At 40.4% G+C, this 27,821-nt stretch overlaps 1 protein-coding gene across 2 annotated transcripts; it reads right to left on the reverse strand.

Moving 5' to 3' along the window:
* Window positions 1-62: 62 nt before the first annotated feature.
* On the reverse strand, window positions 63-27,821 carry odad1 (outer dynein arm docking complex subunit 1). Of its 2 annotated transcripts, XM_059952094.1 has the most exons (16): window positions 27,677-27,764; window positions 22,521-22,669; window positions 21,644-21,727; window positions 21,353-21,452; window positions 20,613-20,802; window positions 19,158-19,280; window positions 17,990-18,103; window positions 17,133-17,200; window positions 15,481-15,668; window positions 14,602-14,736; window positions 12,967-13,049; window positions 9,568-9,736; window positions 3,412-3,575; window positions 1,986-2,089; window positions 1,357-1,444; window positions 63-300 (listed from the first exon to the last, which is right to left on the reverse strand). In XM_059952094.1, the coding sequence occupies exons 3-16, from the start codon at window positions 21,705-21,707 to the stop codon at window positions 232-234; spliced, it is 1,659 nt and encodes a 552-aa protein (XP_059808077.1). In that variant the 5' UTR covers window positions 21,708-21,727; window positions 22,521-22,669; window positions 27,677-27,764; the 3' UTR covers window positions 63-231. The 2 variants fall into 2 exon arrangements, with proteins under 2 accessions (XP_059808077.1, XP_059808076.1); XM_059952093.1 differs by lacking the exon at window positions 22,521-22,669 and having other exon boundaries at window positions 27,677-27,821.

Raw genomic sequence — 27,821 nt, forward strand, 5'->3', positions numbered from 1 at the left:
GCTGAATACTGTGAGGGGCCAAGTCTCAATGGATTACAGATATTAGAATTACAACCATTCTGATGAAAAGAAATGCAGTGCAAGCAATATTGCCAATGTAATACAGAAGGAAGAACACTAGACAGAAAAGTAAATGGTTTAAGTAAAGGAACCTATGTAAACAGTGTAGTAAATCATGCAAGTATGATCATCTTGAGCAGTTTTCAACTGAAGACTGGTCTTTTGAAGGTTTTAGGATTTTTGAAGAGAGCGGTCAAATTGAATGCTTTTCTTCAATGCCCTTGCTTCTTTCTTCATCACCTAAAAAGAGAGAGATATGAAAGTGCAGAACTTATCAATGGCATAGCAATAGAGATTGGGGTGCCCATTTAACAGAGATACATGGATTCATTAACACGATAAGAAAGTTATCTAAATGCAAAACTCTGGGATGTAAAGGGATCTTTGGTGTATGAATCCAAAAGGCTGGTATGCACATTTAACAGGTAATCAGGAATGTTAACAATGTTATTATTTATTGTAAGGAGAACTGAATTTAAAAAAAAACAACTAGGTGTGTTACACATAGTTGGCTGTGTCATATGTGTGACCGACATGAGATTTCCAAATCAGGCACTTTATTTCAAGTTCTAACCACTTGGTAATCTCATGTAGAGATTATCAAATGGACAGAAAAAAGGATTCAAGTGCTCAAAGCCTCTGTGAAAAAATGCAACATCCTTACTGACCACTGGAATCTCTTACACACGACTGCTCAAAGTGGAGAAGGAGCACAGCACACAGGCTGATATTCAGAATCTTAAGCCTCTGCATCGGAAACTCTGTATAACTGGCAGAGAGAGGGCACACATCACTACCCACCCACTCGCCTCATCTGGCACATTCTGCTCCGTTTGTGGAAGAGTCCATGATTCCCGCATTGGCTCCATCAACCACGTCAGACCCACCAAATGAGGGGAAGCAAGTCATCCTCAGTTCTGAGGGACAGCCTAAGAGTGATGGGACATATACAATAAACCAACCAGAAAAGACAAAGTCCAAAAGCCATACAGGCCTTGATGATCAGAGCTTCTTGCAGTGAATCCGTGTAGAATTTTAATGTATTCTAGCTTTCCACAGCTAATAGAAATAAAGGATCATTTGGACAATCTATCATAGGACCATATATGCTATGTTGTTGGACAGAGCAAGGAGTCACCACCGTAGGAATAGCTCAATGAGAACTTGGGACTAGACTGGAAATTAATGTAGCAGAGAGACAGTGATTATATTGATAGTGATACTCAGCACAAATTATTAATAGTAGGGGAAGAAGGGTGTAAGCTCATTAACTGGACATACAGAATTGCCACTTACTCCTTTCATTATCCTTTGCCGTAGCTCATTCTGAGTGAGGGGCCGCTCCTCATCGGTGACCGAAGAGTCTGCATCACTGTCATCATTTCTAGGAATGAAGAGTTGTTATCAAAAATAATTTATTTTACATTTTGATCCAAATCTAAAATGAAAATTCCAAACCCTATCAAGGAAGAAAACCAGGCATTTTGGACCGAACTTTTCTCTCCCTAGTTCATTTTCTCCAGCTCCACTTGAAAGCAGTAACCTCAGAGAGTAGGTTCCAAGGCTATTTTCCCAAATTTCGTTTACTTTTTTCACACACTGAACACACACATACACACTGCATTTACATGCCTGAACTTCCCTTTCAAAAGGGGTGTAAAATGGTCTACTGATTTACTGTCTTCACTTTTGCATTGCCCCCAAACACCAGCTTCATTCATTTATGCAAACTCTTCCTCTAAAAGAGTGGCAGTTTAAAACTGCATTGTGCTTGAAATTCCTCTTGTCAACTGGAATATTTTGATACATGTTTTATAGAGTTAGATGCAACTTAGAATCAAACCAGCATTGTTTGCAGTCTCAATGTTACTTGAGCTGGAGGTTGAGTTGATCTTGCTCCACCCAAAAACCAGGAAGGTACAAACCCTGTAGTAGGTGGTTCAATGTAGACCGGCTGGGTGGGTTTTTCTAAGCTCTGGCCCAGCAGCAGCATAGCAGTTTTCCGCGGGTCATATGGCTTGTCATAATCCTAGAGTAAAATAAAGTACAAAACAGTAAATCATTTTTACCTCAAACTCAGACTCGCCAAGCTAGAGCAAGATCTGCAAAATGAATGTTGAATTTAATTGAACCTTTACTCGAGCCAATCCAGATAAGAACTATACAGCACTAAAGAAGCTACTGTATGTCAGAATCATTTGCTTCATGATGTTGAAAAAACTCTCATGATATTTTTGTCAGAGTATTTGCAATTATAATTACCTCATAATTTAAATGTTAGTTACATGGACCATCATCTAGGGCACATATTTCCTTATTTCTGCTCCTACTGGAGATTAAGCTATTACTGGAGAATTAATGTCACCAGTTATTACTGGAAAACAGAGATGCAGCAATACCCCTAAGACTTGGCCAAGTGCTCAACCTTAATGTGAGAACCCAGACAGTGAGCTCTGGTGAATATTGAACATGGAAGATATCATTGCTAAGTTTGAGTCTCATTTACATTGTACACTCACGCATCTTCCAAAAAAAAATGCATAGTGATTTGGGACAGAAATTCTCTGTTACAGCTACAACTTAGCCTACACTGGCTAAATCATCAGAGACTGGAGGTTAAACGGGAGGCTCCCAGCTACCAGCCTAGTGGTGATACACCATATGATATAGAAATGCATCAAATTACAATAGTGCGAATGTTCAAGTTTGCCAGAGGGCCATGAAGCTTACTGCTGGGAGACAAGATGGATTAAAGTACTTTTGAAGTGTTTACTGATTGAATGTGTGGGGCGTGGCAGCAAACTGGCACCCAGCAGGCTCCCACAAGCAGCAGTGAGATACATTACTTTTTGATGTTGACAGAGACCAAAAATTTCCCAAAACACTGGGGAAGGACTCACCTGATCTTCTTCCAGTTAACAGTGAGACCTCAGAGGGATCAAATTGTGGCTGCTCTTCAAAATGTCACCTGAAAGATGGCACCTGTAACGGTATAGCATTCCCTTGGCCCTTCACTGGAGTGTCAACCTGGATTATACCTCAGGTCTCTGAACTGGATCTCAAACCCAGGACCTTCTGAGTTGGAGGTGAGGATGGCACAACTGAGTGATAAATTATGCGATAACATGGAATGAACTCAGTCTAGTTCCAGATAGGAATTATTCTCTACTGGAATTCAGGAAAACAATTTGGGGACATTTTTCCTCAGTGCATGACACAATACAGCCATGTGTTCATTAACATACAGAAGATACCTTGTGGGACCAGTATCACTTTGTAACTACCTATACAGATCTTACTTACTAAACTGTAAAGCAGAGACCATTAGTGAAGGATGTAATGCATAGATACCTTGGATGAAAGATAGGATTGAATGGATAACAACTCATTGGTACGTTGCTCAATGAGGCCCAGATACTGCATCACATTGTTATCTCGGATTCCAGATGACGATCCCAACATCTCATCCAAAATTGAGCGATCACAGTTTATCTGATTAAACAATGATTCAATTCCTGTAAATGAAATACATATCAAATTAAAATAGATTTGAATGGGATTTAATGCAATTTATTTTACTTCCATTTCTTCTAATTGATGCTTATTTTTATCTGAGGCAACACGAGTGAAACTGCAGATGCTGGAAATAAATAAAAACACAAAATGCTGGCAGTACTCAGCAGGGCAGGCAGCATCTATGGGAGGAGGTAGTGACAACGTTTTGGGCTGAAACGTCTCTCCTGATGAAGGGTTTCAGCTCAAAACATTGTCACTACCTCCTCCCATAGATGCTGTCTGGCCTGCTGAGCTCTGCCAGCATTTTGTGCTTTTACTTATTTTATCTGAGTTGGTCCTAGAAAAGCCCAAGGGACTGCAGTCCATAAGAGGGTATGAAAACAAATCTTTGACCATGAAGAGAAGAAAAACACAGCACAGCTCAAATTCACCCATGTTCCATAATAACACCCATGGGATTTTCATCAGGAGTGATGCCATCTGTCAGTGAATAATCCTGAGAAGGATGAAATTTGACCAGTCCTCATTTCTAGCTCAGGGGAGCAAAGATCCACTTTTTAAAATATTGAGGTGTAGGCCTCAATATGAAGGCAGGCTGAAACACAGTTGCAAAGCAAGTTAAATGGGATGCCTATGAGGCCAATTAGAATTTCTAGTGCAGAACCTCAATTTGATCTAGAACCCTAATACTGCTGGAAGCAGAATAATCAGTGCCAAATAAAAATAAGCTGACCATCCAACAACAGATGTATGTATTGATTTTAAGTTGCCTTCTGTGTTGGAGGTTCTGGTAGTGACACCACACTTGAGAAAATTACCACTTTAGATAAAAAAGTTCAAAAAGTAAATTTATTATCAGAGTATGTATATGTCACCATATACAACCCTGTGATTCATTTTATTGCTGGCATTCACTGTAAGTTGTACAAAGAGAAAATAATAATATTAAATAAGCAATAATATTGAGAACATAAGAGATACAAAATAGCTGGATGAACTCAGCAGGTCAAGCAGCATCCGTTGAAAGAAGCAGTCAATGTTTCGGGTTGAAACCCTTCGTCGGGACTAAAGGAGGGGACAGGGGTCCTATAAGAAGGTGGGGAGAGGGTGGAAAACCAATCAGAGGAAAGATCAAGGGGTGGGGGAGGAGATAGGCAGGAGAGGTGAAGAAGGAATCTAAGTGGAAAGCACTATGGGTAGTAGAAGAAGGCAGAGTCATGAGAGGTGATAGGCAGCTAGAAGAGGAGACAGAGTAGAGGTGGGATGGGGAAGGGAGAGGGAGGGAATTACTGGAAGTTGGGAGAATTCGATGTTCATACCAAGGGGCTGGAGAATACCCAGATGGTATATGAGATCTGATTGGTTTTCCACCCTCTCCCCACCTTCTTTATACGGCCCCTGCCCCCTCCTCCTTTAGTCCTGACAAAGGGTTTCAACCCAAAACGTTGACTGCTTCTTTCAACGGATGCTGCTCGACCTGCTGAGTTCATCCAGCTTTTTTGTACGTCTTGATTTGACCACAGCATCTGCAGTGCACTTTGTGTTTACTATGAGATGAAGAGTCTTTGAAAGAAAGTCCATAGGTTGTGAGGGCAGTTCAATTTTGGCGTGGATGAAGCTGACTGAAGTTATTGCCTCTGGTTCAAGAGCCTGGTGGCTGAGGGGTAATACCTGTTCCTGAACCTGCTGGTGTGAGTCTTGAGGCTCCTGTACTTCTTTCCGGATGGCAGCAGTGAAAAGAGAGTGTGGCCTGGGTGGTGGCAGACTTTGATGATGGATGCTGCTTTCCTGTGATAGTGTTTCAGGTAGATGTGTTCAATGGTGGAGAGGGCTTTACACATCAAGGACTGGGTGGCACCCATTACTTCTTGTAGGTTTTTTCTTTCATTCAAGGGCAGTGATGTTTCCATACTAGTTCATGATGCAATCAGTCAATGCTGACAATTTGCAAGCTTCAAAGAGAGCAGAGGCGTTGCTGTGCTTTCTTTGTAATGACACGTGCTGGTCCCAGGACAGATCCTCTGAAATAACACCAAGGAATTTAAAACTGCTGACCCCCTCCACCTCCGATCTCCTGATGAGGACTGGCACATGGACCTCTGGTTTCCTCCTCCTGTAGTCAACAATCAGCTCCTTGGTCTTGCTGACACTGATTGGAAGGTTGTTATTGTAGCACCACTCAGCCAGATTTTCAATTTCCCTCCTAAATGCTGCTTCATCACTACCATTGATTCGGCCAACAACAGTGGTCTCATCAGCAAATTTAAATATGGCATTAGAGCTGTGCTTAGCCTCACAGTCATAAGTGTAGAGTGAACAGGACATGGAGCTAAGTACATAATTCTGTGCTGTTCCTATGCTGATGGTGATTGTGGAGGAGATGTTGCCAATGCGAACTGACTGGGGACTGCAAGTGAGGAAATCGAGGATCCAGTTGCACAACGAGGTATTGAGGCCTGGGTCTTGGAGCTTATTGATAAGTTTTGTGGGGATGATAGTATTGAATGCTGAGCTCTAATCAATGAATGTACCCTGACCTATGTATATTCACTGTCCAGATGTTCCAGTGTTGAGTGCAGAGCCAATGAAATGGCATCTGCTGTGACCAGCTTGAGGGTAGACAAATTGGAGTGGATCTAAGTCGCTCCTCAGGCTGGAGTTGGATATGTTTCATCGCCAGCCTCTCATAGCACTTCATTACAATGGATGCAAGTGCTGCAGGACGATAGTCACTGAGGCAGATTACCATTTCCTTCTTTGGCACCAGTATAATTGAAGCATGTCAAAGCAAGAGGTTAAAAATGTCAGTGGACACTCCAGCCACTTGATCAACACAGATCTTTAGTACTCAGTCAGATACCTCATCTGGGCTGGAGGCTGTCTGTGGGTTTGCCCTTCTGAAGGTTGCTCTCGTCTCAGCCTCAGAGACTGAAGTTGCAGCGTCATGATGGGCTGAGTGTTTTTTTTTAAAGTGCCTCCATGTTTTGTTGGTCAAAGAAAGCATAAAAGGCATTGAGCTCATGTGGGAGCAAAACCTTGTTGTCACCTAAGTTTCACTTTGTAGGAGGTGACAGCATTTAGACCCTGCCATAGCCATTGAGCATCCTTCAGTGATTCAAGTTTGGTCTGGAATTGCCACTTCGCAAGTGAGATGGCTTTCTGGAGATTGTACTGGACCTCTTGTATCTTACTTGGTCGCCAGATCTGAATGCCACTGATCAGCCCCTCACTTCAATTTTGACTTTTAAGTTTCCATCAAGCGAGATAGAGACACAGGACAAACTGAACGAGAGATTCCAGCTTCTGTTGGTCACATCATAAAACAATGATGATGTTGTGGATGATTAATAATCTACAGTCTATCCAAGCATGAAATGAAGAAACCCCCAAACAATAGCCTTGCAAGTCTGTTCATGTTTTTTGTCTTGGTAGTTGCTATTAGGATTTTTAAATAAGAGCATTTAATAGAAAAATGTGGTCACAGTTCTGACAAATAAAGGCAAGATTTTGTTTATAGAAATAAAGAAATAGGAAATTTGCACATTAATGTCACTCTTTTAATCCCACAGTGACATTGTCCTTTCAGGCAGTGTGTCACAGAAAATTTGGTGCATATTCTATTTGCCTTTTTCGTATAGGTTGCTCCCTGTTGAGGTGTTTTTTGCAGCATATATTCTTGGGTTTTGGACGGAGCCAACTGGTGACTTGGTCATAGACAGCTCCCCCTACTGAAAGACTTGTAGGTTTCAGACTGATGGTCTTCACCAGCAATACATATTTATATCACTATACTCATTGTACTGTTGAAAAATTGGGGGCCAAGTCCAGGTGAATACCAACATCCAAATAGCACTGCTTACAGCTGCCATGAAAGGAAAGTTCCAGCTTTAGGTCAATGATAGCCTTTTCCCCCTCCACAGCAAATGTCACAATATTTAAGTCAATAAATTTATGTCCTTACACTATACTGCCATCACAAAGTAACAAATTATACGTCATATAAGACAGTGATAATAAACACGATTCTAACTCTAATTCCGATCACTAAAATTGATCATAAACCATAATCCCAGCGGACTGTTCACACATTACTTACTAAAGATCTATTAAGATGTTATCTTGCCTCTCATCTCTCCCTGAAGGTGTACACTAACTAAAATCTAAACCATGAGTAATTAGTTCATCCTGTCTGGAACAACTAAGCCAGATGACATAGTCCTTCTTGAAATGGCGTAGAATCAGACTTAACCTTCAAAGAAAAAATACTTCAGTCAGTGAGTAGTCAATCATTGGACTGGGTTCCCTAGGTATACACTGGAAAAGGTATTGCTTTATTGAAAAGTAAATAACATTTCTTACTGAAAATACGTTTTAGGTTACAGTATGTGAGTAATTTCAGGCAGGATAAAGGGTGATTGTAGATTAGTTGGGAGTGAAGCCATCTGTTAATGATGTGATTTAGCAATGGTGGACTAGTTAACAAATGATGGCAATCTGTATTATGATGTCTATAATATTGCATTGCTAAATGACAATGATAAAATTCAGAACAAGGTCATTGCTATCAGAGTCGGAGCTGCTCTAGAATGGTGCACCTGACTAAGCCTTTGTTGCAATTGGCAGGAAAACCTGTCAGCCTGGTGTTGCACAGGATTTCAATTGTGTGCTGGTTGGTGAGAAAAAGTTGGTTAACCTCTGTCTCATCAGCCCGACCAAGAGAAGGTCTTTGAAATAATACCCCACAAATAAATCTTCACTGTTTCCCCCCCAAGTGACATGTGGGAAGGAAGTCTGTGACTGGTTCCTACTCCACTTGGACATGTACATCCCTAATTATTGACTAGTGTCAGAAAGATTTCCAGATAGATATGGTATTAAGCAGGTCAGCAGGTCTTATGTATCTTATTTATTCTATTTATTTAGTGTGAAATAGACCGTTCGGCCCTTCATTACCCCAACAACCCCAATTTAACCCTAACCAAATCACAGGACAATTTACAATGACCTACCTGGTACATCTTTGGACTGTGGGAGGAAACCAACGTATTCCATGGGAAGGATGTAGAGAGAGACTCGCTACAAAGGATGCCAGGATTGAACTCCAAATTTCGAATCCCTGAGCTATATTAACTGCAGCAAGTCCTTGAAAGCATCTAATGGAAATTTTGCTGATATTGGGGTAGGTGGACGTGAGGTCACAGGGGTTTGAGGGAAAGGGTGGTGGTGGAGAAAATGACCATCCCAGACAATGGAACTACCCAGGTTAAGGTCAGCACATGTGGATGGTATCACTATTTTCTGTTCTGACTTGACGTTAACCTGTCTGGTTCCATTGCTTGGGAATGTATACCAGTTCAGGAGAGGACCATGTCATCTGGTTTAGTTGTTCCAGACAAAGTACAATAATTTCCCGTGGTCAGATAAGAGACAGGACAAAGTCTTAACAATAGTGCTGCCTTCAATCATTAAGATGCTTAAACACCTGAAATTATGGTTTACGATCAATATCAGTGATCAGAATCTGAATTTGAATCAGGTTTATTATCACCACTCTATATGGCATGAAATCTGTTGTTTTATGGTATATCCATATCCATATACAACTCTGAAATTCGTCTTCTCCAGATAACCATGACACAAAGAAAGAACATGAAAATCATTCAGAGAGAAACATCAAATCCCTCCAACCACCCTTCCACACAAAAAAATATCTCAGTCATCTACCCCCAAATCCCCTCCCCTCGCACTACATCTGGCTACTAGTTTTGAATTCTGCCCATACTGACTGGCAGGTATACTATCTCCGAGCTCCGCAACTGCTCAGTTTTTCACTATTTACTTTTTGTATTTCATAGTAAAATTTATACCTTTGCATTGTACTGCTATCACAAAACAACCAACTTGATGACATATAAATCAACGATAATAAATCTGATTCTGATTATTGTAGTTAGTAGGTGCAGTAATTAAAATAAATAGTAAAACAAATACCAGTTTTGAGTTGATCCAGTATTTTCTTGCCTGCTGTTAGTCTGCTCTCATATAACTCACACTGTTTGCTCACTTCCTCCTGCTGAGTTTCAGTCTTCTTCAGAACACGTTTGCAATCTTCTTCCAGTTGCATCTCCTGTGATTTGAAGGCTTCAGTCTGTAGTTGGATCTGGGGCACATTTGTAACAGGTTTATGGGAAGGTAAAGGACTGGTCAGGTTATTAAAGGAGCTGACCAGAAATATTATTGCATACCAGCTTAAACTGAGAGCAATCCTCAGAGGAATCAATGAATAACTACTACTTTAAAAAATTATTTAGAAATGTAGTGCAGAACAGGCCCTTACGGCCCAATGAGCCACACTGTCCAGTGCCCCACCTTTAACACTAGCTTGATCACAAGACAATTTACCATGACCAATTAACCTCCTAAGCAGCATGCCTTTGGAATGTGGGAGCAAAGCAGGGCACCCGGAGGAAGCTCACGTGGTCACGGAGAGAACGTGCAAACTCATTACGAACGGCACCAGAAATGAACTCTGAACTCTGAGGCCCCGAGCTGTAATAGTGTAATGCTAACCCGCTACGGCACCATGGCACCCCATCTTGTGCTATGTCTTTAATGAATTCAAGATACTTCTAAGTGCTTCAAGTCCATTGGGTACTTTTGAAGAGAAAAACAATGGAAAATTCTGAAAGTGCCCTTTAGAGGGGGAATCAGATTGGTGACCTTTCACATACTGCCTGACCTGCTGATTGTGTCCAGCATTTTCTGTTTTTATTTCAGATTTCAGGCATCTATAACTTTTAGCTTTTCAAAGACCTCTTTACAGATATTTTTGCTGTGCTGCTTGCTTGTTTCTTACAAGATTCCTCAAAAAAAAATGAGAAAGTGACCAAATCTGATAGGGATGCTGACTGAAGGATCATTTAGCAGATTTAAGTTTGTAATTGCATAAAAGGTGATCAATAGCTGGAACTGGTTCATCTTAGGATCAACTTCTATGGTCTGCTTGGGAGACAACAGAATTTATTTTCTTTGGAGAAGAAATGAAATGAGCTATGTGAACTTCAGGCTATAATGATTGTATTGTACAATGGTGCAGCAGTTAGTGCTGCCACAATACATCTAGGGGCAGGATTAATCAGTCCTGTCTGACAAATTTGATTGAATTTTTCAAGGAGATAGTTAAATGTGTTTATGAAGAAAGTGTGTTTAATACCTTCAACATTATCTTCAATGTAGTCTTAGATAAGGCCCTAAATGAAATCCCAAGTAATTTGGCAAACTGGACCTGATGATAATAATTGGAATAGAAGAGGGTTGTCATTGCAACTGGAAGCCTATGACTAGTGATGTATTACAGAGATTGGTGTATGGTCCCTGGTTTTTATTAGAGGGTAGATTCCGGTTAATAGGTCCATTGGTTAATTGGGGCAGCCACTTATTTGGGACAACTCTTAAAGAACAAAAACTAATCAAGAAAATAGCTGGGATTCCCTTTGTTTATTTGGGATGCCATGTTGCTGAAGTGGGACAGAAGGCTATTGCCAAACAGTTTCTAACTAGCGTCAGTCACGTGAACTCTACACTGTGCTTAGAGCAAAGTTTTTAAATAGTGTCAGTTGCAAGTGTTTGTGTTCAGAAAGCAGTGATTTTTGTCGCTTATAGTTGGTGAGAAATAAGTATTAAGACAATTTGGAATTGATTTGCTCACCGCGGTTTCAAGCATTCAGGCTTGGAGATGCCAGAAACAGCCAGGAGTGATGCCTGTTTGTTATCTGCGCTAATTTTGTTCATTTACAGTCAATCAAAAGAATGTGGTAGCGTGTTGTTTGTCCATCATATCTTACAGTAACAGTGAAAACTGTGCAGGAGAGTTTTTAAAGTGGGAACGCCGTTGCACTGGGACAGTTCCACTTCTCCAGCCTTGGAAGTATGGTTCCAATGGTATGAGTAGTCATCACAAACTGGGGTTTTCCTCTTTTGTGGATAACTATGACTTCTTCTGTGCCTTATTGTGCCCTTTGATCTCCACAAAATGTTGCAGAACTGCCTTCTTGGCCGTTGGATCTTACTGTTGATCACATCTGCCCAGTTTGCTGGAGCGGACTTCACATGCTAGAACATTTCACTGCCAGCTACCCTGTTACCTGGTTTAGCCCATCTGTTAATGCATTGTACCAGGGTGTAGCTGCTGTCACATGAAAACAGATACTTAGAGCCACAGAGCTGGGTGTCTAGAGAGGACCAAAGTTGAGAGAGCTACCCTAGAATGGGCATGACAAGCCCTTCACCTGAGGTGCTACCCCTCCTTAGACACCCCTTACAAAGCAGCGTACACCTGAATTCTTCTGTTATATAACCAGTAGGAACTAATACACAGATTTATAATACTGTAGTAGCATTGATAGTGTGATGAGAGTTGGCTTGGACCCAAATGCAAGGATTGAGACACTGTTTCAATCTGGATCAAGAATCTGAGCACAAAACACTAGACGAAATCACGGGAAGGCTTATGATTGAGCAGTGAATCTCAGTTCAGGTGCTCCTTAGATGCTCAATCCTTGGCACCCAAAATATGCTAACCAATTAGCAGGACTGTACTGAAACTTTAAAGGGGCCACTCCAGCTATCCTTTCTCCAGAGAGTTACAGCGTCTAAACCTCGAAAGCTGGCATGGATGGGCGCATGTTGTAACAGTTCCAATTTGTTCTCTAATTCATTTAAATTCGTAATTTGTTACTCTGTTAAGTGGTAGTTTGTCTTTTCTTATGCATTTTTAACTATTTCCATTAAACTTCAGCTAACTGAGGCAGTCACTTAATTGTCCAAAATATACTGGTCTCAATAAGTACCAATTGATTGGAATCCACTAATGATATGATGTGAATATAAAAGACAAGATTTGTAGGTTTGCAGCCTGCACAAAATTGGTCATGTTGTTGATGGTGATGAGGGCAGCTGAATAATTTTGATTGCTGGGGAGTTGGTGTTAGTTGGACAGAGAAATGGCAGATGGAAATTAATCCTGAAAAATCCAGAGATGATTCATCTTTGTAGGGCCAATAAGACTAGGATGGCACAATGAATACGAAGACCTAAAGAATTACTGAAGAGCAGAGGGATCTCTGAAGGCAGGAGTGGAAGTAATCAAGAAGGCATATGAGATATTTCATTAGCCAGAACATAGTAAATAAGAGTAAAATTATGATTCAACTACAGTATACAGGCATATGGTCCTAATGACACCAACTCCTAATTAACTTCATCTTCTATTCTTTACAAAAAAAATGGTGCCCAGCATTGTTTGGCTCTCCTCTTAACCTTGGGTTCTGAAGAACATTTCCTCATTTCTGAAGAACAGTTATTTCAAGAAATGCTTTAGTGTGGACTTACCTCAGCAATTTCCTCCTGTAGTTTCTCGATCTTACTGTTCTGTTCATTGACGTAATTAAACAATGCAAAGTTACGATCTTCCACTATCAGGGAAAACAAAAGCGTTGTAATCTGAAAGTCAGAATCAGCAAAGAAGGACTATCTGATTTCTTGTTTAATCAATTTACAAAACTTTGATCCCTTGCGGTTCCATTTCCACATCATTGACTAAGCTGGTGCTGCCAAACCAGAATCACAAACTTTCAATTTCTGAAGGCAGCAATGTTCCCTCTAATTTCTAATGACCAGTGTGCACAAAAATCTTGTGCTGTGCAATTTTTTATCTTGTGACAACAACATGTACACACTGAATTTTATATATAGAGGTATTCATTTGTACAGTTAGCAAAACACTGTCAATAAGAACTTTGATCTCCTCTGGGATTGATCATTTTCACTCTTGTTCATCTGCACTCTCACTGTAGCAGGTAATGAAGGATTTTTTCACTGGAGCTTTTGGATACCATCCATATGTGATTTGCTTGCTAAACGATGCTTTAAAAAGTCAAGTTTCCAAATATCACCCCACTTCTTCCCACTTGCACTTTCTGCAGCAACTTTTGCATTGTGACAATACACAAAGGTAACACCAGTTTCTGTATCGTACATAAATATTTCTTGTAGTTGCACGAGTTTTCAGTGTAGCGGCATCTACTGTTTCATTAAGCCATTTCGCTTTAAGTGAACTAGCAGATCTTTTGCGCTTCATGCCCTTCACTTCTTTGGAATTCAGCATAGTGAATCAAAAATTTCATCAATAAAAACAGTATAAATAAGCCAATTCTAACATCTGCAGACAAATTATTGCAATCTCCACATTGTCAACACCCTCCACATCAGAAAACGGAAAAGGAAATGTATTGTATACGATTGTGAAATATACTTAACATGGCAACAAGGTAGAGGGTGACAACATTTTATGCGTAGTTTGGATTCCTTTGTGCACTAGTAGCAAAAGAAGTGTGCATGCACACTTCGCATCCAATTGATCTGAAGTTCCAAATAATTCTCTATCTACAGATGTTACCTAACCTCTTGTACATTTTTAAGATTTTATTTATTTACTTCAATTTTCAGACCTTGTAACACCTTATTTTTTTGTTGTAACTAGAGCTTTCCTGTAATGTTGGCATTGTCTGACAAATATTAGCATGGAAGGATCCTGGTGCATCTCCTGCAAGGTTATTACTAGTCTGAAATTCATTGAAAACAATCCCTGTCACTTGCACTGAATTGCACCAAAATATTTACAGTCAAATTTATAGTCAATTATCTACTGACTGGCATTACCTTCCACTGGCCCCAGAATAGACTTTCCTTTCTGCCTAATTACCCTTCTCCAACGGAAATACAAGAGACTTCAGACGCTGGAATCTGGAGCAAGTAACATTCAGCTGGAGTAACTTAGTAGATTGAGCAGCATCATTAGGGGTTGGGGGAGAGGAAGAGGTTGGGATGATGATGTTCAACCATCTGAGTTCCTCCAGCAGATTCTTTGTTGCTCCTCCTTTTTCACAATCCACTCTGCTTATCTGACTCTACTACTCAGCTAAAACCTTTCTCCCCACAAATAGAAGGCTGAGAGTATTTCCTTACCTTCAACAAACATTGTGACCATCGCGTCCAAGTTGTCTTCCCCAGTGAGAGCTCGGATCTGCTGGAAGACAGCCTCATACATCTCAATTGTTTCCTCTTTTGGGTCCTTCCTCTTCCTTGCTGGATCATCCTGTTCTGTAATGGTTGTACAATGTGTGTTATGTATTACAATATTGTGGCATTGTTATCCTTTATTTCAAATTACTGTATTTACAAGAATGATCAAAACTCTCAAAAGGGAACAAGCTCAAAGCTCAAAATCATGTCAGTGATAAATCTAGTTATCTAGGTTTTCCAACTTTTCACACAGGTTGCATGATGAATTAACTATTGTACATCTCTGAGCTTCAAGCTGTTCACTTGCAATTGCCTTTTGGAAGCAGTTTCCCTGGTTGTTCGTGTATGTTATGCTATACTCCAGCTGGAATAGGAGAACAGGGTGTTGCAGTGCCAGCTGTGCCACTGTAACCTCCACCACACAGAATCCAGAAACAGGAGTTCGAATCTCATCATGGCAGTATGATGAGACTCAGTTTTTAAAGCTGTGGTTTAAGCTAAAGTGACTGCAAAGCAATTGACTTGTTTAAAAACCTAACTCATTCACAAGTGACTTTTAGGGATGGAAACATGCTGTGGTCAACTATTTGTCCTATTTGATCCACTGCCTCACCAACACCTTTAACTCTTAACTGGAATGCGTTATTAAGACCTTCAGTTGCATTATAATCACAAGACATTTAAGGGTGTTCAGTAACTGCTGGATTTCCACTGACACCAACATCCTGAGTTTGAATAGTGAAATTGTTTGCTTCTCATGCAGGTATCATTCATTATTAATCTATTGCTTTAGTTGGCAAGATTTTTGAAACTTATTTTTACCTTGCTTATAGGTGCCATGTAAAGCTTCATGTTCACTAGGGTGCTCCTGGGCTTTAATTCCCATGAACTCCTTCAGCTTTTTATCATGGTCGATCACTCGCTGGAGTTCCTTCATCTCAGCTGTGTGCAGTGACATATCCTTCTCCCCCTTCTCCTTTAGTTGAAGCATCTTTGTCTGTGCCTCATCCCTGCAAGTGGATAAGCTACAGATTACTTGGAATCACCTTAGCGAGAGTGAAATATTATCTCCAGTCCATGCTGGAATTAGATTCTGTGAGTATTCTAGACCCCAGCAATCTCAGGATTATGTTGCTACTGACAAGATCTACATTTATTTTTTTAAGAAGGTATAGGAGAGCCCTGTTCTTAAACTGCTCCAATCTAATGCTCTGTAGTTGTTGCTAGATCTGCAGAACAAGACATTCAGAAAAATCTAGAAATCTTGAGCAACACACATAATGCTAGAGGTACTCAGAAGGCAGGCGACATCTATGGAGGGTCCTATCATCCAATCATTAAGGGTCTCAGTCTGAAATGTCGACTGTTCATTCCCCTCCATAGATGCCACCTAACTTTGTGTGTGTTGTTGATATTATTAAATGGTTTATTGTGCTGCTCTAGAGTCAACCACATTCTTTCATTTGGACCATGAGAGCTTCTAGATTACTGCACCAAAGGAGTGTCACAACCAGGTAAGATACTATGCAAATCCAGTACCAGTTAAGGATGCAGTGGCAATCAAGAATCACTAGATCCTAATCACTAGATTGCTTTCAGGACTACATGTCTGTCTTGCTTTATCCTGATTCAGCATTAGGATGCTGAGGCCAGTTATAACATTTCAATAGTCTGAGAGCACTTAACTTAGTACAGACTATGGCTATTTTGCTGGTCCATTGGCCACAGGTTCTCACCTGCAGAAGATCAAGTGAGGACAATTTTGTCACTTGTATTTCAGGTTCCTTGACATCAGTGCAGCATAAATAACTTATGGTTCCATAGAGAACTGAGGGAACTGAACTGAATACATAAAAAACCATAACAGCGAGACTTTGTTTATAAAATTTTGAGAGGCATAGATAGGAAGACAGCTGGTATCATTTTCCCAGGGTCAAAATGTCTAATATTAGAGGGCTCATACCATATTTGAGGGAGGAGGAGAAAAGTCCAAAGATGTGCAGGACATTTTATTTTAACACAGATCATGGTGGGTCTGTGCTGCCAGAAGTGATGATGGAAATGTTTAGACAAGCAAATAAATATGCAGGGAATTGACATAGACAGAGCATGTGCGGGCAGAAGGGATTAAGTGTCATTAGCTTGATGAGTTTGTCATGACATCATGGGCTGAAGGGCCTGTTCATGTGCTGAACTCTTCTATGTTAGTATGGAGGAAGAGTTAATAGTTTGTTTGGAATGGGAGCCCTTTAAATTCATTTTTATCAGCTGAACTAACTCTGGTCTTTGCTAAGCACATTCAGTTCTGACAAAGGGAATAGCAGGAAAAATGAATTGGTTTCCAGCATGCCACCATTCAGAAATCACTGTGACTCCTGGTGTGGTGAAATATTTCAGAAGACTGCTTCGACCTGTTAATTTTAACGGGGCGAAAAGAACTGAAAAGAGGTGTTCCTAGCACGTAGTGTCATCACCTGGCATCGTAGGCGGCAGTCGAAGTATCAATCACAGAGCCAATTTCTTTTCGAGTCTCAAGAAGATCCTAGTCAAAGTGAGAGAGGTACATCAGAATCAGGTCGATTATCACTCTCTTACATGACATGAAATTTATTGTTTCATGGCAGCGGAACAACAAATGTCCAGGGGTTAGATGGTGCATTAGGGGTGAGAAATATCAGATTTTCTTTATGTAATTACAACAGCTTCAGTTAGTGAGCAACCACCAATCTAAAGAAGAAGCTATTCAACTTGACATTCTACCACCATTCTTTTTTCTGAAATTACTGTTCAGTGTAAGAGGATGATTTATTTAGCTCCTTTCTGTTGACTCCAGTTCTTGATTGTTTGCTCTCCACAAGAGCTGAGCCAAGTTTGGGATTTCCCTGTATGAAACTTAGTGCAGAAACCAAAGTCAAATTGTTTAAATGACACTCTGGCAAATTAAAAAACTGAACTTAAGTAATTTGACACATTGTAGAGTCACTCAAGGAAATGGACTTGATAACTGCCTGATTATCCACACACTTCCTCTTTCACCCCTATGTTAGGAAATAATCCATTTAGGCAAGTTGGATGGGCCGTGAAAGCCAATCTCTCGAGTGCCTGTAAAGACTAATTGAAAAACAAGAGTATTACTGATATAACTTGCTGTAGGAGGACTTGTATTGATTAGTGACTCAGTGTGCAGGCTTGTGAGAAAGAACCTCCCCCTGAGAAGTGAAGTTGACAGACGCTGAGGTATAATCACTTTCAACCTCGAGCAGGACAGGGTATATTCTAGCAGAGGCGAAGATAGATACTGAAGTGAGAAGCTAGTGAGTTTAATCCTTACTTTTTCTAGCTTTCTGTGGAGTTGCTCAAATCTTCTGCGCTCAACACGCAGTGTGTCAATCTGTTCTCTTAGCTGCCCGTTTTTCATGAGCTGGGTATTGAATTTCCTCAGTGCCTGTGAATTGAAGACAGTAGATTATTTCAGGGCAGGGAAGTCACCAGCTTTGCTTGACGGCTGGCACCATGATCTCTCCTTGTACCTTAGCCTACACCACTAGGTGGCATCCTTGCCCCGTCCCACTTCCTGCCATTAATTAACTGACAAGCCAATTCTTCTGTGCTCTAGTTTCCTATTCTGGGCACAAAGTTCACAGGTGCTTGGAGTTAAAAATGCCCAGAAATGGTAGGGCCCTGGTGATGTGTAACAATACTAATAATCTTAGAACCAAGTTCTGCTTGTTTAATGGAGATATCTCTAAAGGAATATTCCTAATTTGAACATTATTGCAAGCTAGAAAGCTCTGTACTTAATCTTTTTGAATTTAATCCTGATAACTTGGGTTTCAAGATTATAAGAAAACCAGAAATTCACAGTGGGATAAGGACTGAATAAGAACAGGAAATGTACCTTTAGTTTAAAAACATTACAACATGGTTAAAGGAGGCTTTAGTTCCACAGTGTCTCTCAATGCAGACCTACACATAAAAAAAACAGGAATCCTAGATCTATTGTTAACTGATCCAGAGTGTTCAGTAAGGTTCAAAATTAATAAGTGGAGTTAATTTGGCTTCACGGTTAAATATTAATTGCTAGAATTTCTATCAATTTTCTCTGGGAAATTAATTTTCAGTTGCTTTCCAGTCATCCCTTGTATAACAGCTGTCACAACTTCTGTGCAGTTCTCTAAACAATTGTGCCAAGGTCAAGCATGAAAGAGTCAATTAGAGGCAAACAAGGATAAGAAAAAGATCAATTGATTCAATGTGGGAATTTAAAAGCGATCCCACTCAAACCATATGAGGTTTATAGATTTTTGCTATTTGTGGTCTCAACAGGTCCTGTCATCCTTTAAGTTCATATCAACAATGTTTGCCTCATAGCAACTAGTATCATGAAACTGTTACAGTACAGAAGGCCATTTGGCCCACAGAATCTGTGCCAGCTCCGTGAAGAGCATTCAGATTCCTGGCCTTTATTGACTCCTTTGTCACACTCTAAGAGTTCTTACCCTGTCCAGACGGTTCTCCATGATCCCAATGCTCTTCTTTAGGTGTTCATTCATTGCTTTAACATTAATACCTTTACTCAGTCCTTTCTTCTGCTCAAGGATTTTTTGCTCCAAGACCTTTATCTGTATTAAAAGTATTTGAACAAAAAGAAACATTTATTGATAGGGTAAGATTAAACCACATCAACATCAACTCGCACACACAGAGATCTGTGCAGACACAATGTAAGTGAGCACATGTTAGTATCCTCAAACACACACACACACACACACTCAAACACACACGTATATATCCACACAGATGTAGAGATACACTCCCACGCACACACATAATCATTAAAATCCGAAGTGGCCATAGAATATTAGGTTATGTTTCTGTACCCACAGTTACTGCTATGACAGGATATTCCATTGTGGGAAGGGACCCCAGTTGTTCAACCAAACACAGAGAAACAGGAGGATCATTCAAAAAGACTGACATTTCAAGAGCACCAGCTCTAAAACAACACTGCCTTTGGGCTGCTCATTAATAAAATATTATTGTAAATGTATTGTAAAGCACGTTTACACGAAGCAAGTGAAGTGTGACAAATCTAGTGACTTTGTGATCAATGAAGTTAGCACGTAACTGAGCCACTGGGAAAAACCTCGGAGTTTATGCCCTAGGTGAGCCACAGCGATTAAGCTTCACAAGCATCTGATGTGCTCATTGTTCCCATAGTGTGGGGGAGCTAGAATTCATAATCCTTTCCAAAAATTGCGTGACCATGGACCAGAGCAAGGGCAGGATCTGTTTAGTATAATAACGTCTTCTCCCATTGCATACGATGTCCAGTTGCATGCGAAGAATCACACTGGTAAGATCTAGAGCTTCCCTGTATATGATATGCTGAGGGATCTTTAATACCCAGCAGAACCAGTTAACTAGGTAAAGATGTAGCGTTCCCAGACATCCCGTTTAGGAGACCTGACTGGCCCAGTTTCTGAAGCTTCTATTAGCTGAGCCAAGCTACAGCAAGTCCACATACATCAGTAGGGCCTAATCCCTTCCAAACTGGACAGTAGAATTCCCTGTAGAATCAGCATTGATTGAACCAAGTCCTGATAATTGAAGTATTAAACCGGTTTTGTGGAGCTGGGAGGACGTGGACTTCACAAACACCCACATCTCTCCCCCAGACTCCTGCATGGATCTGCTTCAAGCTCTCCACCTAATCCTGCATCCCCTGCCTACCTCCACCCACAACACTCCATCTCCTTGGAGCTAGAGAGGTGTCTGGACTGCCCAAACATGCTATTTTCTAACATTGCTTTTCTGCTTTGGATAGTAAATCAGATAGTGGTATAGTGGTCATTAGATCAATCCCCCACTCCTGATCTTTCTGCCTCAGAATACATTTGCATCGGACATTGTGTTGTCTCCTTTCAATGGCAAATAGTAACCCGCATCATCACCTCCGCTTCCAGACCCTTGATTGTTTGCTTTTCATTGGCAATTTGTTCCTCCAGCTTCTCCTGGTTGCTCAGGCTGTTCTGAATACTTTCCACGTCCTCTTGGTCCTGCTGTCGGTACTGTTTGTTCTCTAAAAGCCCCAAGTTTAGCATTAACTCCTCGCGATCCTTTTTCAGTTTTTCAATTTCTGCCCTAGCAAAATAAGAAGGATCAAAAGTCATTCAGTACAGGTACAGCAGATGCCTGATACAGATTAAAGCTCCTTTATGCTGTTTTATGAAACAGTCCTGCATAGCACACACAGCTTGTATTAATCCTCCATTTTGCCTCAACTTTTTAAGATCATCCACGAAAATCTACACCACACAGAAATTTCTGGATCAACTTAGCAGTTCTATAGCAGGGACAGGTCCTGATAAAGAGTCTCAGCCTGAGTCATTGACGGCTTATTCCTGTCCATAATGCAGCCTAACCTTTCTAATCTGGATGAAATGCTGAATTCATCCTGCATTTTTTGTGTTTTGCTTTGGATTTCCAGTTTCTGTGTGCTTATTATCCACCAACCTCTTCGTACACTAACTCTGAACATTGCAATTTCTATCAAAAATATGCTTCTACTACATAAATCCATTTGGCAGATGCACTCTCACAACCGTCCATTCTGTCTGGGATTCAAGGTCACAGAACAGAGGGTTTACCAGCTGAAACTGAGTCAATAGAGCTCTCTCCTGGTGACACTCACACCTGCTTCCTAAGCAGCTCCTGTGATTCAAGCGTATAGGCCTGGCGATCTCCCTCCATGATTCGAAACTGATGCTGCAGCTTTGCCAGCTCACTTTCCGCTGTAAGGAAACGAATACAATCTTAAAGAGCAGGTAGGGATATTTTCAAAGAAAAAGCTTGCATATATCCGATATTATTTCCCTACCTCTCAATATTTATCTAAGTTGTTATGATTTTAACTTTAGTGTGTGCTGTATCATTTACATCATTATCCCGATGAATACTGAAATTGGGCAAATATGTTTCTTACCAAGCACTTCCATGTCTCCATCACTCCCATTCGAACGGTTACTTGATGCACTCCCACGAGGCATTGTATGCTTCAAGATTCTCTCTGAAAACGCAAAAGTATCTTGAAATAATATTTTGTTGAATAATGGCTAGCTTACATCTGGTGGGCATATTAATTGATGCACAGAACTTCGAGACACAATCTATGTCCAGAAATTCTGTGATAACCTGCATTCCATGGTAATACAGGGAGTTGCATAAACTCCTATATTTAGACCTGTAGTTAAGACAGAAATTCACACCATCCTGTACAAGGCAATTTTTAAGTGCACTGGGCTCAGAGTCTCTTTAGCCTGTGGAAATTTCATGGACTGTTCAGTCTAGAAAGTTTCAGTATTCTTGTAGGAAAATGAGTTACTGATCTTAAACTTACAATAGCCTTCAGTGGAGTTTGGAAATGAAGCAGTTGGAGGGAAAGTAGAGAAAAATAAATGAATACTGAAAGTATGAGATTTAAGACTGTTGTGGTTGATTATATGATACTGTTGAATTTATACTTCAGCCAAGTCGTAAGATTAGTGAAACTGCAAATTTATACAAAAATTCAACATTAATTAACTACTGAGTTAAGGTTTGAAAGATCATTTAAATGTCTGTTTCAGTAGCTGTTCAATCTATTCCAGAATCTGGAACAGGTTTTCTTTGGATTTTGTAAGTACCTCAACAAAAGAGCATATTTTATGATGTAGTCAAGTGTAATAGAAAACAGAAGCTCAACAGTGGAAGGTCAGTGATATAAGGGAGATACTAAATTGCAAAAATACCTTCTGAAAGAGGCGGATAAAAATTTAGTGATTAATATCAATAAGAGTAACAGAATAATTATCTGAAATTACCAGGAGAAAAAAAGCAGAATACTTCTCTGCATTTGTTGATTATCCAGTGTTATTGAGGTTGCTGCACAGTCCAGAAGGCTGCAGTATGCTTGCAGAAAGACATATTGCTCTTCAGCTTCTGGTAATCTTCATTGGAGGTTGAAAGCACACTAGTCAGAAAAATAATGAATACTTTAAGTATGAGATGCAAGGCTGTTGTTGCTGATTATGTGAAAATGTTGAATTTATAGTCAAGCCAAATCATAAGTTTTATTTTTCCTGGAGCTTCTTTGGAACAGTGTTGTAGGCCAAGGACAGAATTCAAATAGGAGGATGATGGAGAGAGACATCTAGGAGCTTTGGCTCTTCCCTGTGGACTGAATAGAGATATTCTGCAAAATGATTGCCACATCTGCATTTGATTTCTTCAATGTAGATAAGGGCTTACCGCAAGCAGCAAATAGAAACACAGAAAATAGAAGCAGGAGCAGGTCTTTTTATTTGCCACAATTATGGTTGATCGCCCACTTCAATATCCTGTTCTCCATATCTCCTGATTCCTTTAGCATTAAGAAATATCTCCTCCTTGAAATTATATTTAATAAATTGACTTCCACTACCTTCTCTCCAAGTTCACCACCATCTGAATGAAGAAATTTCTCCAGACTCTCAAATCTAAATGGCATATTCCATACCTTGACACACATCTAAGGTTCCAGAATCTCTGGCCAGAGGAAACATCCTCTCTGTATCTGGTACATTCAGTCCTGTTACAATGTTAAAGGTTTCTTTCAGTTTGTCTGTCATACCAATTCATTAAACTAACTTGAAAGAGTATAAGTAAATCACTTCTTTGTCTAAAAGAACAGAGGAACCTAAGGAATAGGGACAAATGTAGCCATTTGACCCTCAAACTTGTTCTAGTATTCCACAGGTTACAACTAATCTGATCCTGGCCTTGACATCACTGATCTACACAAACCGTGGTTTGCTTCATGTCCAACAAATCTATTTGCCTCAGCAAGTGGCATTCAGTATCAGTTGGTAAAGGGTGACCGTGGGTTTAAAGCTGGTATTTTATTAAGTACATGTGCTTGGCCATTCTCAGAGCTGTAGCAAATGTCTGAGAGTTAGAATAATACTGCTGAAGGATTTCTTATCCTGTTCATCTCCCCACTTAAAAGGTTTCACATCACACAGCCTAAGTAAACTTAATGTTTCAGGCTCCATTTTTGTCCTTTGACATGTTACCTCTCTCCACCTTAGTTTTAGATCGTTGCCTTCTTATCCTGAGGCTTTTCAGTGGATGATATATCCTCAGCAGACAGCTACCCTGCCAAGAAGTTCACCCTCTACACTTGAGAGATGGAGAAGTAATCTTGAGTAAATCAACCAAATCTTCTCTAAACTGCCATGAGGCAAACATATCCTTCCTTCATTAAGAAAACATAACTGAATGTAGCACATCTATCATAAAGTAGAACTTCAAGTGCTGGAAATTTTCAGCTGTGGAGGGAGAAACATGAATATTTCAGTTCAAAGACCTTTTATCAGAACTTGGCAAAGTTAGTAAACAAATGTGTTGCAGAGAAGGATTAGTTATGGGGAGGTCATAAGGAGGACTTGGTTCAAGAGTGGAAACTAGGAAAGATGGCTGTGCAAATTGTGATGGTTGTGGCTATCCCTCGAGGTCGAGGATGATGGTCTTCATTCCGTTTCCACAGAGCGAAGACGCCTGTGCATGTATTTGTTTAATGTGTACTGATGTTGCACTCCAAGAAGCACACGATACTTAACAAATCAACCAACTGCATCCAGTGGCATGGAAACTATGACGATTGGAGCTAATGGATTTTTTGCAGCCTTCATCCACCTCACAGCCGTTGAGTTCAAAGTAACTTCGTCCACCTGTTCCACCGTTGAGGTCTTGGTTGGATTGTTCTTTGTCAGGGACCTCACCCTTGATCTTACCGCCATGAGTGACCTTTACCAGGAGCATAGTTCCAGCCAGCATCGCTCTCAGGAGCTCAGGACCACACAAGCTTCTCCACCATGACAAGGTGACAATCCATGGAGAAGTATTGTGATGGTGCTGGCTGAGAGAAAGCACTTGTTAATTAGAAGTGATCTGTTTGGAGGAGATGTAAATAGACAGAGACAAATGAAGGCAGAGGAGAGGGAGAAAAACAGCAATGTAGTACTTCTGTTGTGGTCCTTCCAATATCCAAAGCCTAGCTTTCCTTATTAAGAGTTTGGGGCCCATTGCAGTGACAAAGGAAGAGGGAAATTGGCAGAAGTGGTATTTCCCACATTTGCATCGGATGATCCCATATTAAGAGAAGTGGAGGTGGAAGATGGATCTGCAGTTCCTGTAGATAACAGCTACTTTGCAATACTAAAAGAACATAAGACCATAAGACAGGAGCAGAATTAGGCTATTTGGCCCATTCAGTATGCTCTGCCATTCCATCATGGCTGATTATTAACCCTCTCAACCCATTCTCCTGCCTGTAACCTTTGACACTGACTAATCAAGAACTTATCAACCTTCACTTTAAGTATATCCAGTGACTTGGCTTCCACAGCTCTCTGTGGTAATAAATTCCACAGATTCACCACTCTCTGGCTGAAGAAGTTCCTCTTCATCTCTGTTCTAAACAGAAGTCTTTCTATTCTGAGGCTGTGCTCTCTGGTCCTGGACTCCACCACTATAGGAAACATTCTCTCCACATCCACTCAACCTACCTGCCCCTCCACCTGTCTTTATATTAAACACAAACTTGGCCACAAAGCCATTAATTCCATCATTAACATACAATGTGAAAAGAAGTGGTCCCAACACACACCATAGTCACCGGCAGCCAACCAAAAATAAAGCCTCCTTTATTCCCACTCTGCCTCCTGCCAGTCAGCCAATCCTTTGAACATCTGATGCTGGCCTACCTTAAGTCCATTACTGATTCTCTTCTTGATCCACTACAGTTTGCTTACAAAGCAAATCACTCAGTTGAGGATGCAGTTGACCTATGTCTTCATTTCATTCTTCAACATTTCGACTTACCTATGTGAGGATCTTATTTGTGGATTTTACCTCCTTCTTTAACACTATTGCTCAGGAGTTGCTCCATAGCAAGCTAACCAAGTGCTTAAATAATGGGTATTGGCAGCTAAACTCGCCATGGAGAATAAACAGGGACGTAAACTAGTCTTTGAAGATTACAGTATAATTTCACGTCAGTGAGAGCACTTGTGGTTAGTTAAATCCAAAAGGGCTTAAGGTTTTCATTTGAGTTTAGAACTTTGTGGTCAACAAACCCAATACCATCACAAATAGGGCAAGAGCAGTAGAGTGGGAAATGGAGCCTATGTGGTTGAGGGGCTTGTTTCCTTAATGTTTTGCAGTTCCAAAGGTCACTATGCAAGTATCAGGATATTGGAAACTGTAATGTTATAATTTAATTATAAGACTGTTATAATTTATTGCAAAGGGCAATAAATTATAACAGTCTTACAATTTAAAAAGGCAGCCGTTAATCATAGAACATTACAACACAGTACAGCCTCTTTGGTTCACAATGTTGTGCCAACCTTTTAACCAATTCTAAGATCAATCTAGCCTTCCCCCTACATAGCTCTCCATTTTTCTTTCAACAATACGCCTATCTATGAGTTTCTTAAATGCCTTATAAAGCTTCAGCATTACATCTTTGCTCTTATATTCTAGTCTTCTCAAAATGAATGCTAACATTCCATTTGCCTTCCTCGCCACTACAAGTTAACGTTAAGGAAATCCGCATGAGGACTCTCAAGTCTCTTTGCACCTCTGACTTTTGAATTTTCTCCTCATTAAGAAAATAGTCTACTCATTTATTCCTTTAATCAGAGTGCATGACCATACACTTCCCTACATTATATTCCGTCTGCCACTTTACCCATTCTGCAGACTCCTGCTTCCTCACCTCTACCTGACCCTCTGAGTAAAAAAAAATATCACTTCCCTCCACACTTTCTTCCAATTAACCGTTCAGATATGTAAGGCATTGTCAAGAGCGCGCCGGAAGTATTGTATACAGAACAGGTCTCTTTCTTTAAGGAAGGTTGAAAGTGTATTTGAAGCAGTTTTAAGAAGGTTTTCGGACTGGGGTATGCTATGACTTGGTCATCCTTTAAGGACGATTTGCTCAGTCCACAGCAAAAAGGAATGAATGAAACATTCAATAGTTTTGGCAAACAATATTTTGACATGATGCTCCCTCTGAAGTGACAATCTGGAACTAGGGTTACTGTGTAAAAGTTAAAGAATTGCAATTTAAGACAGAGATATGCCATCCTTTTCTCGCCAGTAGTTGTGAATTTTCGCCATGAGTCAGAGGCGGGATCTTACGGTTTATCTAAAGGCAGAGGTAGAAGGATTCTGGATAAGTAAGGGAGTGATGAATTAGTGTTGGTTTTGAGATTGCAATCAGATAACCAAGATCTTATTGAATAGAGGAGGAGTGAGCCGCCTAGTGGCCGATTCCTCCTCCGTTCTCGAGTAAGATTGTTATTGCTGTAATGGAATCACATCTGAAGTAAGGATGGAAATGCACTAGAAGATATATAGGAAGATAGTATCTTCAGGGAGAGGGAGAAAGTTTGGGAGATTGGTCAGGGTCATTTTTGCAGCAGGATGGAAGCTGTTGTCAAGGTATCTATGGGAGACAAGCAGCTTTGTAAAAATAATAGAGAGGCTCTGGTTATTAAAAGTAAGTGCCGGGGTTAGCGCAATTTCGGCTGTCAATTCATGCCCATACGAAAAACTGGATAGTGATCAAGAACCCCGAATATTTCCCCTCCTAATGCAGCTACGCCAAGACCAAGCCTAGCGCCGCAACGACGGAATTAAAGTTAGCAAGAACTGACGTTTATACTTGCTGAAGCTTCATTGGAATTTTCTAAATATTCGAAAAAAAGTTTCAGTTTAGCCGGTTCCAGACTGGGAGAAATGGGAACTTCTTGTCTATTTGCAAATATTTCGGTTGAAATATGCTTGAACTATATTGAATAAATGATGCATGAATCGCATAGAAATGGGTTAATGGAGATGCTGTTGGGATTGTTTATTAGATTATATTTTAAATTATTATTGAAAGTTTGCAAATCGGAATAATAACCGGTAAGAAATGATTACAGCCTACCTGGCGCACAGATTCGGTGAGGGTTGGAACCGACTCGTGCCCCACAATCTGCGGCTAATTTCGACATGAAACGTTGTTAGCAACAATCTCTAAGGCCGGAGACATTAGCCAATCCACGGAAGCTACACTTGTTGGTGTCATTTTG

Source organism: Hypanus sabinus, chromosome 27 (assembly GCF_030144855.1).
Source record: "Hypanus sabinus isolate sHypSab1 chromosome 27, sHypSab1.hap1, whole genome shotgun sequence".
NCBI classification, from domain to species: domain Eukaryota; kingdom Metazoa; phylum Chordata; class Chondrichthyes; order Myliobatiformes; family Dasyatidae; genus Hypanus; species Hypanus sabinus.